This window comes from Periophthalmus magnuspinnatus, chromosome 15 (assembly GCF_009829125.3).
Source record: "Periophthalmus magnuspinnatus isolate fPerMag1 chromosome 15, fPerMag1.2.pri, whole genome shotgun sequence".
In the NCBI taxonomy this organism is placed as follows: Eukaryota; Metazoa; Chordata; class Actinopteri; order Gobiiformes; family Gobiidae; genus Periophthalmus; species Periophthalmus magnuspinnatus.
Genome location: NC_047140.1, coordinates 32,540,590 through 32,557,844, shown reverse-complemented (window position 1 = coordinate 32,557,844; position 17,255 = coordinate 32,540,590). Strand labels below are relative to the sequence as shown.

Here is a 17,255-nt window from a genome sequence, read left to right as displayed (position 1 = left end):
CAGGTAAAGTGTGATTAGAAACAAAGTTAATCATTTCCGTGTTTATGGCTTAGCACGAAGAGAGAAAAAAAGCAAGTTTTATAAAAAAAATATTTAGTGGTTAAAACTTTACACTAAAAAAGAAAACAAAACTGTTTAATCAAGTTTATATAAAAATGTGGTACCCAAAAAAACTATATGTAATGCTGGCAACAATATTTATTAGCATAATAAGAGCTCAAGCAAACGAACCTGTTCAAATGAATTTTACTCAGAATGAACATGAAATTACTTGTTACTGCAAAGTTGATAAAGGGGCAATAATTCAGATTGGCATCATTTATATTCCCTGTGAAACAGAAGCATTAATAGATGGAATTAACTTGGTAGACTTAACTAGGAAAGAGCAAGAAATAGCAACTTATTCGCCGGAACACGGTGTCCACTCGAAAGTTTGTGATTTCATTAGCAATATCCCCAAGCAAAAAGATAATGTAACCCAGACCAAAATACAGTGTACATGGTACAATCAGCCCATTCGTTCTAATATTGGCTGTGTTTGCATCTCATATCCTTTTGGTAGTAAGGAACTACGTAATATTGACAATATTTGTGAAAATAATACAATAAGAAATGTAAATACAACGGTCAAAAATAGCAAGCATCTTAATGTGACATACCAAAATGCTAGTGAAAATAGTCTGTTTGATGTCCAAATGATAAAAAGTCAAATTGGCACTCTTATGAAAAAGGTTACGCTTACAATTGGAGCAGTTTCTGAATCAAAATCCACACAAGAAACAAAAATAGAGACTATGATTAAGAAATTAAAGAATGAAATGGTAAAAGAGATTATAGACGAAGCTAGAATTATAACCAAAAACTTGTGTCCGTCAAACTCAGCAAATGTCGCTAAAATGCTAAAAGATCTAAAAGAAGAGTATGATGCCTTAAAAAATATCTTGAAAGGAAATGTTATTTATATTGTGGCTGCATTTGTTGCTGTTTTTCTAACTCTGGCTATTGTGTTGATTATGGCTTTATTGTTATGCTTGTGTTCGCCACGGACCACTAAAATTATGGCATTAAATCTCCCTGATTCAGCTTCCATCTTAAGTTGGGATGATTGTGATACAAAATAGACAGTTTAAATGGTTAACTGATATATTATTGGATGATATTTGTTAGTGGCTGTATCTTGTAGTGGCCAGATGGGTTATGGTTCTTTTAAAATGATATTCACATAAATAAATTGACTAATCGGGAGAATTAAAAAACTGTTGCTATGATTGGAAGTTAATAGAAGGTATAGATAATTGTTTAATTAATGTGGTAAAGGATTGATTTTGCATTTATTGGGCAATTGTATGGATAATTGTTTAATTGATGTCAGGTGATGCTAATGTTTTGCATTTATTGAATTATTTGTGAATAATTGTTTGATCTAAGTAGGATAAAGCTATTGATTTGTACTTACTAGTTATTTGTGGATAATTGATTTATGTGAAATGATGCTAATGTTTTGCATTTATTGAATTATTCATGAATAATTGTTTGATATAAGTAGAATAAAGCTATTGTTTTGTATTTACTAGTTATTTTTGGATAATTGATTTATGTGGAATAATGTTAATGTTCTGCCTTTATTGGATTAGTGGTGGATAATTGTTTGACTTAAATGGAAGAAAGCCAATATTTTGCAATTACTAGTTGTGTGAATCATTGTTTTATTTAAGTGAAATGGAGCTAATGTTTTGCATTTACTAGATATTGGTGGATAATTGTTTGATTTATGTGAACAGAGCTATTATTTTGCGTTTATTGGGTTATTTGTGGATAATTGTTTAATGCATGTGGAATGAAGCTATGGTTTTACATTTGTTAGTTGTTTATGGATAATTGCTCAATGTATTTGAAATAAGGATATTGCTTTGCATTTATTGGATGCTTGATGGTTGTGGGATGACGGTTTTGCTTCTCATTGTGAAAGGTTGAGCCTTGTGTTGTCCTGGGATAATTTATGACTACAAAAACAACTTTGTTACAGCAGAACTCATTTCTTCATCAAAACTGAGGCACTTATTCATTTTGACAAATTTCATAAAATAAATAAATAAATTAAGAAATAAAAATTAAAAAAAATAAATAATAATTAAATTAAATTAAATTAAATTAAATTAAATTAAATTTAAATTAAGATTAGATTTGGATTGAATTTGGGTTGAATTTAGATTGAATTTGGGTTGAATTTAGATTGAATTTGGGTTGAATTTAGATTGAATTTGGGTTGAATTTGAATTGAATTTGGATTGGATTGAATTGAATTTGGATTAAATTGAATTAAATTAAATTAAATTAAATTAAATTAAATTGAATTAAATTGAATTAAATTGAATTAAATTGAATTAAATTGAATTAAATTGAATTAAATTGAATTAAATTGAATTAAATTGAATTAAATTGAATTAAATTGAATTAAATTAAATTAAATTAAATTAAATTAAATTAAATTTAAATTAAGATTAGATTTGGATTGAATTTGGGTTGAATTTAGATTGAATTTGGGTTGAATTTAGATTGAATTTGGGTTGAATTTAGATTGAATTTGGATTGAATTTGGGTTGAATTTAGATTGAATTTGGGTTGAATTTAGATTGAATTTGGGTTGAATTTAGATTGAATTTGGGTTGAATTTGAATTGAAATTGAATTGAATTTGGATTAAATTAAATTGAATTAAATTGAATTAAATTGAATTAAATTGAATTAAATTGAATTAAATTAAATTAAATTAAATTAAATTAAATTAAATTAAATTAAGATTAGATTAAGATTAGATTTGGATTGAATTTGGGTTGAATTTAGATTGACTTTGGGTTGAATTTAGATTGAATTTGGGTTGAATTTAGATTGAATTTGGGTTGAATTTGAATTGAATTTGAATTGAATTTGGATTGGATTGAATTGAATTTGGATTAAATTGAATTAAATTAAATTAAATTAAATTAAATTGAATTAAATTAAATTAAATTAAATTGAATTAAATTAAATTAAATTAAATTAAATTTAAATTAAGATTAGATTTGGATTGAATTTGGGTTGAATTTAGATTGAATTTGGGTTGAATTTAGATTGAATTTGGGTTGAATTTAGATTGAATTTGGGTTGAATTTAGATTGAATTTGGGTTGAATTTAGATTGAATTTGGGTTGAATTTGAATTGAATTTGAATTGAATTTGGATTGGATTGAATTGAATTTGGATTAAATTGAATTAAATTAAATTAAATTAAATTAAATTAAATTAAATTTAAATTAAGATTAGATTTGGATTGAATTTGGGTTGAATTTAGATTGAATTTGGGTTGAATTTAGATTGAATTTGGGTTGAATTTAGATTGAATTTGGGTTGAATTTGAATTGAATTGAATTGAATTTGGATTGGATTGAATTGAATTTGGATTGAATTAAATTAAATTAAATTAAATTAAATTAAATTAAATTAAATTAAATTAAATTAAATTAAATTAAATTAAATTAAATTAAATTAAATTAAATTAAATATTTTGAAGTTCAAGTTGTCTCCAGGTTTCTCCTATAACGTGGCTCAACTTAATTTGTATCACTGTACAACCAACGAACACAATGCAGTGGTGGAAATTAAGAGTTGCAGGAGGTTTTGAGTTCCAAAATTGTACATTATCCATTAAAGTAGGGTCTACTAACCAAAACAAAAATGTATTATTTAATTACTTAACTAATCTGGTAATTAACTCATTAGTGTGAAGACAGATTGAAGATAGACCCCAAATTAAAAAAAAAAAAAAAAAAAAAAAAAAAAAAATTGTTACTTTAAGATTTTATTTTGAGAGCTGGGAAATGCAAATTGGGGAAAAGTTTAAAGTATTTGTAATGTAACTCTATTGGAAGGAAAACGCAAGGCTTAATGGATATGAAGTGAAGCTGTTGTTGTACAATTGTTGGGCATTTTGTAGTTTACATTTTTGCATTATTAGGTGGATGTGAAGTAAAACTGGGTGGCACTTTGTAATGGCTGCACCCTATTTGGCCTTAGTGAAGTGCAGGTACTTAATTGGTGGTGATTCGGGCTTAGGGACTGTTTGGTTGTGGCCTTAAGTGAGCACTTGATTTGGAATTTATTGGCTTGTGTTGTGTGTAGTTGTTCATGCTAGTTTTGTGCTTGGTTGGTCCTTGGCTAGCCATTTGTGTGTGTATTTGTGGACGCATGTTTGAGTGTCAATTTGGGTTGATACTTGGGTGTGCGTTTGCAGGTGCATGCGCTGGTGGTTGGTTGATCATTGACTAGGTGTGGGTAGCTGCACGTGGCGCAGGTCAGTTAGTTGTTGGTTGGATGTTTATTTAGGATGGAGATTGAGTGATTGTTGGGCCTAGGTCGCTATTGGTCAGGTCTAGTCATTATTGATTGAATCTTTGTTCGTGCCCTGTTGGGGCTGAGTGAAGTGTAGTTGTTGAAAGGTGTTATCTAAAACTGTTTTTTAAATAATACTAATAGAAATAAACAGAATTAAATTATAATAATAATTAGCAGGATTGTTAAATTTAAATAATAATAATAATAAAGAATATATTTATAATAAAGAATAATTTTAAAACTTAAAAAAAAAATAAAATAAAATAATACTTCTTTAATTTAAAAATAAATAAATAAATAACTAATACAAATTAAAATAAAAAATTGAATTGAAATTGGAAAAAAAAAAAAAAAAAAAAAAAAAAAGATTAAAAAATAAAATAAATAATTAAATAAATAATACAAATTAAAATTGAAAATTGAAAAAAAAAAAAAAAAAAAAAAAAAAAATTGAATTGAAATTGGAATCGGAAAAAATTAAATTGAATTGAAAATAAAACTTAAAAAAAAAAAAAAAAAAAAAAAAAAAAAAAAAAAAAAAGGAAGCGATAAATAAAATAAAGAATAAATAAAATAAATGATCTTAATCAAGTACTAAAATAGGATAATGCTGGCTTTTGGGTGAATTTCGAGCTCTTTCTAAGTCTTCTAAGTTAAGTTTTTTCTCTCTTTTAGAAACCAAATTAAAGGCAGGAAGTGAGAACGAAGACGCCCCCCCTCCGAGATCAAAAACCCCTTAGAGTCCACAGGTAGATAGTTAAAGACAAATTGTTCATTAAATAGTAACTCATTCTAAGTTAAGTTTTTTCTTTTTTTTAGAAACTAAATTAAAGACAGGAAGAGGGAACGAAGACGCCCCCTTCGAGATCAAAACCCCTTTAGAGTCCACAGGTAGATAGTGAAAGACAAACTGTTCATTAAATAGTGACTCATTCTGCCAAAATCATAGACTTGACAACAAATTTAAAACAATATCCAAATTGTTATACAGTAGCCGAGAGGGTAATTTAACAAAATACTATAATACAATATATATCACAATGTCCCAGTTCATCACGCTAGACCAATTGGTAGAATTCTGGAAAAATAAAGCCCTGCAGGAGGAGGCAGATCCAAAAAAGGCCCAAGAAACCCAGTCCATCATTCAAGTCATTATTAAAAAATATGTCAAAAAAGGAATGATCCATGGTGGAAAAGATGCCATTGCCCCCACAGAAGAACAATGGAAGAACATCAAAAACTACTACAAGGAGAAGATCAAACAGTGCCAATTGGACCCAACCCGAAGTGCTTTAGTAAGAAAGGTGAACCAATTGAAGATACAAAAGCACAAAAATGAGATGAAGAGTCAAATAAAAATACAGAAGTACGAGAATGAGATGAGAATGGCGAAGAAGATGCATAAATGGGCAAAGGAGATGACGGTGATAAAAGAAACGAAAGAATTGTCTTCTATCCTGGTTCTTAAGCCGAAGGAGAAGGAAGTGTCCCTGAAGGAAGAACTGCTGAGAGAGAAACCGAACGAACCTGCAGCAGGCGTATATCCAACCCTTGAAGAAAATAAAACATCACACAAATATGCCACACGCTCTAAGCACAGAAAGTCCTGGGAAGAACCTGAAAATTCTGATGAAGAAGAAGAAGTGACTGGCAGTAAAGTACTAAAGAAAAATCAAAGATCACAAAGATGGGATGAAGACAACACAGATGATGATGTTCCACGTCTCGACAGTACTTTACGGTATGCAACCAGTCCATCCCCACATGATGAAGAATGCTGGTATGAGATGTCCAGAAAAGCTGCTCTGCCCCCACCATATTCAGGTACCACCAGCAAAAACCCAGTGCTGAGGAAATCTTCTGCTTCCATGATGACATCAGACCTGGCTGCATGCTTGACCCCGAAGATAACTCACAAGGTAGTTGGAGGAGAGTTGGCATTAACATCTGTTGGAGCATGCTCAAGAGAAATAGAAGAAAAAATTGACTCTGTCCAAAACCAAGTAGCTGCACTGGCTCATATTATTGAAACTGAGAAAAAGCTGAAGCGAAGTGATGACGAGAGACGCATGCAAAGACAAGAAATGATGCCTGACCAAGAGATGACAACGAAGACAAGCGGAAGTTTGCTCTCAAGGACTGAAGAAGATGAAACTAGAGGTGCTATGGCTGAAGTCTCAATGAAACAAAATGATGAACCCTTTTCAGTTGATGGATCGTTCAGCGGAACTGTTGAAGAGACTCGATACGAAGAGGCATACATCAACGGTACCATCAATCCCATCCAACAAAGAGAACCTGCAACTGTCTTTCCAATAAGGACGGATGGCCGACAAGTGGTCTACCAGCCATTCACATTAAAGGACTGGAGTGCCCTGATGCTCACCCTACCAAAGCTGACCAAAGGAGGCGTGCCATGGATGAGAGCTCTCCTGAAGCAGACGGCTGGAGATAAACTATGTTGGGGAGACATGCAAGCTGCCCTAATCAAAGCTGCCGATGAAACAGTCGCTGATAACATCAGAAAAGCCATAGAAAGAAGATTGAGAATGCGGCTACAGAATAACAATGCCATTCACATCTTCCGAGACATCCTGGAAGAAGAACTCAGGACACGATATCCATGCATTGTGACAGAAGAGTTGTTATCCATGCAGATGAGAGATACTGAAGATTATTACAGCTTCAAGCAACGTGCCACAAGCCTATATCATGATGTCACTGGAGAACCAATTGAGCCAGGAACTGGTATGTCAGTCATGTTCAGGTCTGTTCTGGTCAAGGGGATGCCTAACCAGGTTCAAGAGGCTTTGCAAAATGTGATGGGGCTGTACCGTAAGACTGAAGACGACTTTGATGCACATTGCAATCATGAAATAAACAAGTGGCAGAGAAACAGGAAGGCGTTTGAGGACCAGAAGAAGGAGTTGGAACTGGCTACTGTGAAGTTGCAATTGCAGAAATACCAAACTGAAGTTAAAGAGAAGAAGAAAGATAAGAACACAAATGTGATGAGTATACAGTCAGACCCTGCTGAAGAAGACATGTTATCTGTCACAAAACAACTAACAACTGCAATCAAGATGGTGATGAACACACAGCAACCACAAGCAACAGCAGTGACACCCAACTCCCAAACAGGTCAGCCTATGTCAATACCAAATGTGCCAGTGATGATTTACAACGGTCCTCAATCAAGGAACCAAGGAGGTTTTGGAGACCCCAGAAGAAACAAAGGTACTGGCTACATGAACAATCCAAGACGTGATCAGTGCCACCTATGTCATGGAATAGGACACTGGAGAAGAAGTTGTCCCTTAGCATCTCAAGGACAAAGGCAAGAGCCACACAATTTTCAACAATACAGGCAACCAATGCAGAGATACAACCAACAACAGCAGCCACCAATGATGCCACAGCAGACAGCCGGTCCAATGCCCCCACCTCCAAATGGAAGACTCATGAACGTCGGAGCTTACTATCAAGGAGGAAGAGATGTTCATGGATCCTTGGATGAACACTATGACTACTGAAGGGGCCTACAGCCAGACCATTCGCTAAAACCATGGAAGAGCGAACCAATGGTGGTCTTGAAGGTAAATGGACAAAAGATTAAATTTTTGGTGGATTCAGGAGCCACAGTATCCTGCATTCGACAGAAATTTCCACTCTCATCGAAGACTATGTCCATAACCGGCTGTGTGGGAGAACCAGAAGTAAGAACTTTTACTGAACCATTGGCAGTAACAATGAATGAACAGACAGTGAAACAAGAATTCTTATACTTGCCTGACTGCAGTATCTCCATATGTGGAAGAGACTTGATGTGCAAATTATCATTGTCAGTGGTGTTTTGCCCCGAAGGTCACAAAATACTGGACCGATGTGAAACCCTCAAGATACTGAGAGATGCAACTATGTGTAAAACCACTGAGATCTTGTACCTTTCTCCAGATACTGCTCAAGACTCAAAGTCACAAGTCACAATCTATTGGACAGAAATACTCACAGATCCAGAAAAAGGTAACACTGCATCAGCATTATGGCAAAACTACAAAACATGGGCAAGATCACTATATCCACTCAGTGAACCTTTTGACCCCTTGCATGTCACTCTATACTACTCCACACTTGATGATGAGACCTATGACGAATTATGGCAAAAGGTGGATGGACAGACTTTTCAAGTGAACTACTCATATCTCTACTTGGGCCCTCAAGGTATGGCACTCGCAGTCTCCCTCCCAGAAGAACTGAGACCGTATTCCAGGGGGAGTGAAGAAAGCACACCACACGTATCGCTGGCCATATCCAAACATCATTCACCAAGACAACTTGGTCCAATGGTCAAGCTGGCTTCAAGTCTTCAGTATGAAGCCACCGAAATCGGAGGTGTGTTCTACAACTCACAACACAAAATATTCAGAATTGTGCTACCTCAGGGCTCTGAAGATAACACAAGAGCATCCAAGCAATCCAGACAACGAATTTTCGAGAATCATCCGGATACAGAGAGGTATCTTGCCCAAGTACCATCACACATATGGATGATGCACCCGAATGATGTGGGTCAGACGAAACATGCTGTTAAAGTGCAACTCACCACAAGCAAGCCGATATACCATCCCCAATATCCACTCAAAGAAGACCAAGTAATGGGGATTCAAGAAACTATTAATGGATTGCTGGAGTCTGGAGTGATATATGAAACTGAATCAGAATACAACACACCTCTCTTTCCAGTGAAGAAATCGGACTTGCAGAACTGGAGGATGGTTCAAGACTTCCGTCCAATCAATGAAGTTACAGCTGGAGAATCATATCCAGTGCCAGACCCCTACATCGCCTTGAATAATCTGTCACCAGAGCATAAGTATTACACTGTCTTAGACTTGGCAAATGCATTCTTCACAATCAACTTGGAGGCCTCCTCCCAGAGGTACTTTGCTTTCAGACACGGAGACAAAGTCTATTCCTACCGAAGAATGCCCATGGGATGGAAACACAGTCCCGGTTATTTCAGCCACTTCCTAAGACAAGACCTGGCAGATTTGAAGTTTCCAGAGACATGCACTCTGATCACTTATGTGGATGACATCCTCATCGCTGGAAAAACGGCAAAAGAGGTCCTAGAAGCAACAGTACAACTGCTCACACATCTGTCGAAAAAGGGGTACAAGGTAAAAAGGCAAAAGATACAAGTTGCAAGACAAACTGTGCATTTTCTCGGACGAGAGGTGTCGAACGGTGCGCAAGGAGTGTCTGCCAACAACAAAGATGCTATCCTGAGTACTCCAAAACCAACTACGGTACGTCAAATGCTCAGTTTCCTGGGACTCTGCAATTACTCTAGGGAGTACGTCCCTGGCTATACCGAACTCACATCGCCCCTCCGAGAACTCATTAAGCCCCATGGTATGCATAACCTCTCAGCCAATTTACAGTGGACGACGGAGTCTGAAGAAGCATTTATCAAGACAAAACAAGCTATTTGTGCAGCATGCAGCCTATGTGCTCCAAATTATGACATTCCCTTCCATCTAGATGTGACAGAGAAACAATCATTTGTCCAAGCTGTTCTCTATCAAAAGCATCATCAGAGCCGAAGAGTGCTGAAACACTACTCTTGTAAGTTGGATCCCCATGAACAAACTCAACCTGGTTGTGCTCGTTATCTGGCTGCTCTGGCAAAGACAATTGAGAAGACTTCACATATTGTACAAAATCATCCACTGGTGGTGCACACTCAACATGGGATACTTGCTTATCTCAACTCTCGTTTGTTCATAACTACTGCACGAAGATCCAATCATATTTCAAAGACTTTGAAACAGTCCCATATTACTTTTGAAGGAGGAAATACCAATATGGCAGTAAATATGGAGACTGAAGGACTTTCACATGTGTGTGAAGAAAAAGTCAGAACTGAACTGTATGTGAGAGCAGATTTGCATACTACACCTCTTTCAGACCCAGAGATGACCATTTTCTGTGACGGATGTGCATACAGAGCAAAAGAAGGTCATATTGTGTCCTCGTATGCAGTGGTGGAACAACTGCCCTCTAACCAATATCGTCTGATGGAAGCCCAGCAGATAGCAAAAGGTTCTGCACAAGTAGCTGAAATAACAGCAATGTTACGAGCACTACAACTTTCAGAAGGCAAAGCAGTAAACATCTATACAGACTCAATTTATGCTTACAAGACTGTCACATTGTCTTTAGCTGGCTGGATCAGAAATGGTTTCAAACTTGGGACCGGCCTTCCAATTAAGCATGAACAACTGATCAAACAACTGATAGATGCTGTCCAATTGCCATCAAGACTTGCTATCATGAAATGCAAAGCTCACACCAAGGGAACAGACTCCATTTCCCTGGGCAATCAAGCCGCAGATCAAGCTGCAAAGAAAGCTGCAAATTATAATCCAAGAAACATGCTTGTTTGCACTGAAGAAAAGATTGAGAAGTTACCTGATGCAAACCTGATCGATGCAACATACATAAGAGAAATTCAAGAAGCAGCTGGAGCATACGAACATGGTGCTTGGAAACAACGTGGGGCCATTAAAGATCCTTCAGGAATCTGGAGAAATCATGAAGGAAGAATTGTGGCTCCTATCTCACTGCTGCAGATGCTCTACGACGAATACCACACCCCTACTCATCGTAGCTACGAAGCCATCCTCAAACATATCGATTTGTGGTGGCACCCAAACATGAAGTCTATCATGCAATATTGGATAGATGATTGTCGCATTTGTCAAACCATGAATCCAAAGAAAGCTTGTAAACCACCGCCAGGAACTTATACTCTTCCCAATAAGCCTTTTGAAAGAATTGTCATGGACTTTACAGACATGGGTCCAGAAATGAGAGTTCGAGGATATCGCTATCTACTGGTCATAGTCTGTGAGTATACAAGATGGGTTGAAGCGTTCCCCTGCAAGACGGAAACTGCCAAGGAAGTAGTTAAGCACCTAACTACTGATGTCTTCCCACGATTTGGCATTCCACACGTCATAAGGTCAGATAACGGGACACATTTTACTGCTAAAATAGTCCGTGATGTGCTAAAGGCTCTTAATATCACCCAACGTTTTGGTACTGTCTATCATGCGGCCAGTCAAGGGGTATGTGAAAGGATGAATGCCACTGTCAAAAGAAAACTTGCAAAGGTTTGGAAAACCACCAAACTTGATTGGGTCACTGCCTTACCTTTTGTTTTGATGGACATCAGAAATAGCGTGAACAAAACCACGTCATATTCTCCTCATCTCCTATTAACAGGCAGAGAAATGCATAAACCAGAAGGCTCATTCACTGAAGATACACCATTTATAGAATGGGACAAACAACATCACTCATATGTTCAGCAGCTCCAAGAAATAGTGATGCAACTACATAAATGTAGACAAAGAACACATGATCTTGAAGATGTAATTGATCCAGAGATGAACATAACCCCGGGATCTTTTGTGTATGTGAAGGTACACAAACGACACAACTGGACTCAACCATATCAAACTGGTCCATATCAAGTTCTACAGTCCACTGGAAGATCAGTACAAGTTCAAAAAGAAACATCTAAAGTGTGGTACCATTTATCACACTGCTTTAAGTCACCAGTAGACCCAAGTGAACGAAGTCTAACCCAAATCCAAACTGACATTGCCACCACATCTACCATGCAGAATGAAGAAAGCCGACCAAATCCAGACATCGCTGGAAACAGCGACCCTGATGAACAACCCCGACCACCTTCTGACACTGGGGCTCCAGAAGAGGAGGAAGAAAGGGGGAGAAGAAGAAGCGGGAGAAGGAGAGTATAGGCCATTTTTTAAGCCATATTTTTTGAAAAAACTTTTGGAAAATTTTCATTGTCTATTCTGGATCACACTAATTATGCTAATTTCTATTGTTCTAGTGTGTTGGTACGTTCCCCTTATTCATGGAAGTGTTGAGAATGGCCTCGGACAGCCAACAATCAAAACAACAACCGAGCTGACAACAAACAATACAGGTAAGAGACAATGGGCACTGAAAAGAGTAAAGAGAGGGACACCAAAACTTCTAAAATATTGTTATGAAGGACAAACGTGCAACGTACTTTTTGATGTATGCGAAGTACTAGACTGTATGCAAGACGCACCTGCTATAGACCATGCCTTAAATGTACAAATTGTCTGCAAAGATACATGTCTGACCAAGGTAAATGCTCAAAATGATAAGGTTATAGAGATCGCCAGAGTTATAACAAGTACCAGTGGACAATATAATAAAGAAAAAGATACTTTTGAAATTGGCTTACAACAGAGAATTACTTTAACAAAAGTTAGGAAAAATCATGCTTCTTATCAAAAGGACCTAAAACATTGTAGAGGGCGCAAATCAATTACTCAAAGATGCAATCCTTTAGTATTATCTATTAAAAATCCAACACTTAATGACTCTGGAATCTATTCTATAGGATTCCAGTGTTCAAAAATTGATACTGTACCCTGCAATAGAAAACTAAAGTTAAATTTTGAAGGCTACATCCAAACAACAATTTTGAAACCTAATAAACCTGCTCCAGAAAATGATTTAATTTCCCTAACCGAAGCAATTAAAATTGAAACAGGGCACGAAATGAATGAAAATACTTGGCTAAAATGGGTACAGTATACCGCCCATACTTTAACTACAGAAGATTGCATTGCATGTTCTGCAGCTAGACCACGATTAACAACTACATCAATACCATATTCTAATGAAAAAGACCTAACTTGCATACTTAAACTCTTCACTAAAAATTCATTTGATAAAACTGATGAATGCTATCAACTTCATAATAAACTACCAGTAGTAGCCTCCAAGGATGTGCCGACATCCTGGACTCTGGGAATAGCTAAATATACGTGTTTCCTTAAAGATACCATTATGCGTACAGACGCAGGGAAAAATGATAAAAATGAAATAGAGAGTTTCACTAAACATTTTTGTAATCAGACTTTATCTTCTGATAATTATAGAGAATTTGCTTTTCTGAACGGCCATAATACTGCTCGTGCAGATATTTGGTGGTTATGTGCAAATTTACGTTTGTATGCCATTCTACCAAAAACATGGTCAGGTGTTTGTGCACCGATTATGTTAATTATTCCATTTACCATAGGTCCAGCAAATTCACTAAATTTAAAACAAACTCAATTGTCATACAGAGTTAACTCAGGAAATAATCATGTATTCAAAAGGTCGTTGTCTCCTCAATCTAAACCCAAACTCCAAGGATCATTTAATGAAGATATCTACCTCAGTTCTATCGGTATACCCATGGGGGTTCCAAATGAGTTCAAAGCACAAGATGTAGTTGCGGCTGGATTTACTTCAGTTTTATTTGCTGGAGTAACTGCTACTAAAAATACGGCTTGGATAAATTATCTCTACTATAATCAACAAAGATTTATAAATTACACAATTGAGGCAATAGAAGGCATCGTAGAGCAATTGGGCCCTACGTCACTTATGGCCTGGCAAAATCGGATTGCTCTAGATATGTTACTTGCCAAAGAATCATCAGTATGCAGCATGTTTGGAGCAGAATGCTGTACTTATATACCAAATAATACCTCACCCGATGGAAGTATTGCAAAAGCTTTGAACAAACTTAAGTCCTTGTCCATGGAATTTGCTAAGAATTCTGGCGTATCTGAAAACACTTGGTCAAATTGGTTATACGGGATGTTTGGTCCTTGGACTACGACCATAATATCTGTCATTACTACAATATTGACTGTAATTGCTATCTTGATCATAATTGGATGCTGTGTTATCCCATGTCTCCGATCTCTAGTAGAACGATTGATTGCAACTGCCCTAACAAAAAAAGACCCCTCGTCACAAATTCTATTACTCTCTGTAGGGTCCCAACTCTCAGGTCCCGAATCAATTGACTAAGTTTGGTCAAAATTATGTAGATTGCTAAAAAAGTATACAAGAAAACAAATTCTGAATCCTAGTAAGTGCTCCTTGTTTCTTATTTGCTGTCCGAGAGTCATGTATTGATTTATGTGCTATGTTAGCCTAAGGGCTGGGTTGTGTTATAATCAGGGTGGTTAAAGCTAAAGCTAAAATTTTACTCACATATGGGAACTTTAAGTTGAATGTATTATTATGTGAAAGTAGCTTTTTGTTTTTTTGTTTTTTGATTTTGTTTTGATGATCACATGTGTAAATGTGATCAAAAGGGGAAATTGTGAGATTATTATTCCATGTAATATGGTAAATCATACTTTGTACTCCTGTTTACGTGTGCGCCAACGTGGCATGAGATTGTATATGTACCCTGAACCTCCATATATGATGATACTTTGAAAGATCAGCTAAAAATGCTTGTTTTTGTGCACTTTGTCTTCATTGAACCCAGATAACAATCTGCGTGCTGTACATTTCTAGCTAATTATTGAGGAATTATGACGTGTGTTAACTAGTATATAAGGAGCCACAGTAGAGATGTAAAACAGGAGACAGTTGGTGTTTCATTCGATTGATGCCTGCATCTGCTGAATAAAGAGACTGATTTGAAACTGCCCGGCCTTCTCGACTCCTGCTTCTAGTTCGCCGTCCAGGAAAACTGACACCTCTGACCTCCCCACCTTCAAGAAAGAACTCAAAACTCACCTGTTCAAAATCGCTTTTAATGTTTGATTTTATGTTGTAAATTTTTGTGATATTTTATTATTGTATCCACTGTGAAGTGACTTTGAGTGTCCTGAAAAGCACTATATAAATAAAATTTATTATTATTATTATTATTACCTCTGTGGCCCCAGGACCTTCTGCGACCTGAGCTCTGCGGTCACATACAGCGCCGCAGCGGAGGCCAGCAGTTCTCGACGGCGCCCCCTGTCCAGCTGGTGGCCCTTAAACCCGTCGGGATAAACCTCCGGGAGGAAACCGGTGCTGACGTCTCCAGCGACGAAACGAGGATGAGTGATGATCTCACGCAGAAGAGGGATGTTATGGGTCACTCCTACGACACAGGAGCATCGTCAGCTACAAGGACAAGCTAATCCCGACGCTAACCCCGACGCTAACCCCAAACCACGTTTATCAGAGAAGGTGCCGAGATCGAGGCTCACAGTTATAGGGACGATTTGGAGCAGAGTTCTATGTTTGGAACCCGAGTATCATGGCAACCAAAGAGCCAATCAGGAGCGAGGATGATGAAGGTAACTTCCTACTTGCGTCGCTGGTTTAGCGGGGGGCGGACACTTACCAACAGATTTGATTGACAGTGTTGCTAACGCTGTGTCTGTTATTAATGTTCAGATCTTGATTTACAGACACAATAGTGAAATAAAAACCCCAGGATCATGTAGAGGGTTAATACGAACATTTAAGACCAGAATGAGTCTGAAGCAGCAGAGACAGAGAGAGGACAGAGTCGATGGAGCAGAAAGTGCACACATGATCACTTCCTGTTTGGAATGAGGGGCTAGCAGGTTAGCTATGTCCATTTATAAACAGCCTATAAGCCAGTTATATGGGTTAGCTGATATATCGCGCCGATATTTGCCCTTTTAAGAGTATCAGTTATCGGGCTTCGATCCCCAGCTGAGGGCGATATTTCACTTAAATACTTTAGTGCAAAGAGGTGCTGCAAAAACCTGCCTGCACTGCTCTGATCCAGTTTGTGCCAAAACAAGGTTGTGGATTTTGTACCAAATTCAAATGTGTGTGAAATGACCACAATCAGCCACAAGGGGCGACATATCTGAAAAAATATCAGCGGATCTTAACGGCCCCCGGTGTCTATGGATCATAAACAAACATTAATATCAGCATCGGCTCCACTGTACAGAGCAAACACTGTTTATATAAATGGACAGAGCTAACCTGCTAACGCTGTGTCCAAACAGGAAGTGATCATGAGCGCGACTCTTTGTCCAATTCACTTCTGTGTATAAACTGTGTCCCCTGTGTGTCCCCTCTGTCCTCTCTGTCCTCTCTGTCCTCTCTCTGTCTCTGCTGCTTCAGACTCATTCTGGTCTTAAATGTTCGTCTTAACCCTCTACATGATCCTGGGGTTTTTATTTCACTCTTGTGTAGAGATTTGTACAAAATCATTTCCCTGAGGTCGTTCCTGTTAGCGTTAGCAACAGGTTTGATTGACAGTGATGCTAAGTGTTTATCAGTGACTCCGTGGTGTTTTTCATGTTGCTTGTCTCTTTTCTCTGTGTTAAACACATTTCGATCTCGTGGCGTCACCTCTGATCACATAATTGTCCAGAGCGTCCTCCATCTTTGCGAGGGCCTCAGCGCGCGTCGCACCGTACGTCACCAACTAAGACAGATTTGAACAAATTACATTTTGAAAAGAATCGTGCCGTTTATTGGTTTGAAAAACAGAAAACTAACCTTGGAAATCATCGGGTCATAATAGATGCTGATGTCACTGCCTTCCTGAATCCCACTGTCCACACGAACCTGACGACAAAAAACACAAAACAGAAGACAAAATATAACACAAAAGATTAGACAAAACACGAAACAAGACAAAACAAAAACACAAACAAAATATAAGACAAAATGCGAAACAAGACAAAACAAAAACACAAACAAAATATAAGACAAAATGAGGCAAAACACGAGACAAAACACAAAACATAAGACAAAATATAACACAAAACATTAGACAAAACGCGAAACAAGACAAAACAAAAACAAACAAAATATAAGACAAAACAAAAACAAAACACAAACAAGAAAAAACAAGACAAAACAAAACACGATACAAAACACAAACACAAGACAAAACACAAAACCATGAGCCCAAACATAATCTTGTGAAACTGCAGCTGTAAACGCCGCTGAACTTACATTTCTGAGGTTCAGAGGTTC

General features: G+C 37.0%; 1 protein-coding gene across 1 annotated transcript in view; it reads right to left on the bottom strand.

The window, feature by feature from the left end:
• pcca (propionyl-CoA carboxylase subunit alpha) overlaps positions 1-17,255 on the bottom strand; it is a 30,771-nt gene that overhangs the window by 5,675 nt on the left and 7,841 nt on the right. Inside the window, exons 14-17 of the mRNA XM_033979358.2 lie at positions 17,235-17,255; positions 16,773-16,841; positions 16,623-16,698; positions 15,171-15,384 (exon numbers count right to left, since the gene is read on the bottom strand). The exon at positions 17,235-17,255 is cut by the window's right edge and continues 54 nt beyond it. Of these exons, the coding sequence (XP_033835249.1) occupies positions 15,171-15,384; positions 16,623-16,698; positions 16,773-16,841; positions 17,235-17,255 (380 nt within the window). The remainder of the gene's footprint in view (positions 1-15,170; positions 15,385-16,622; positions 16,699-16,772; positions 16,842-17,234) is intronic.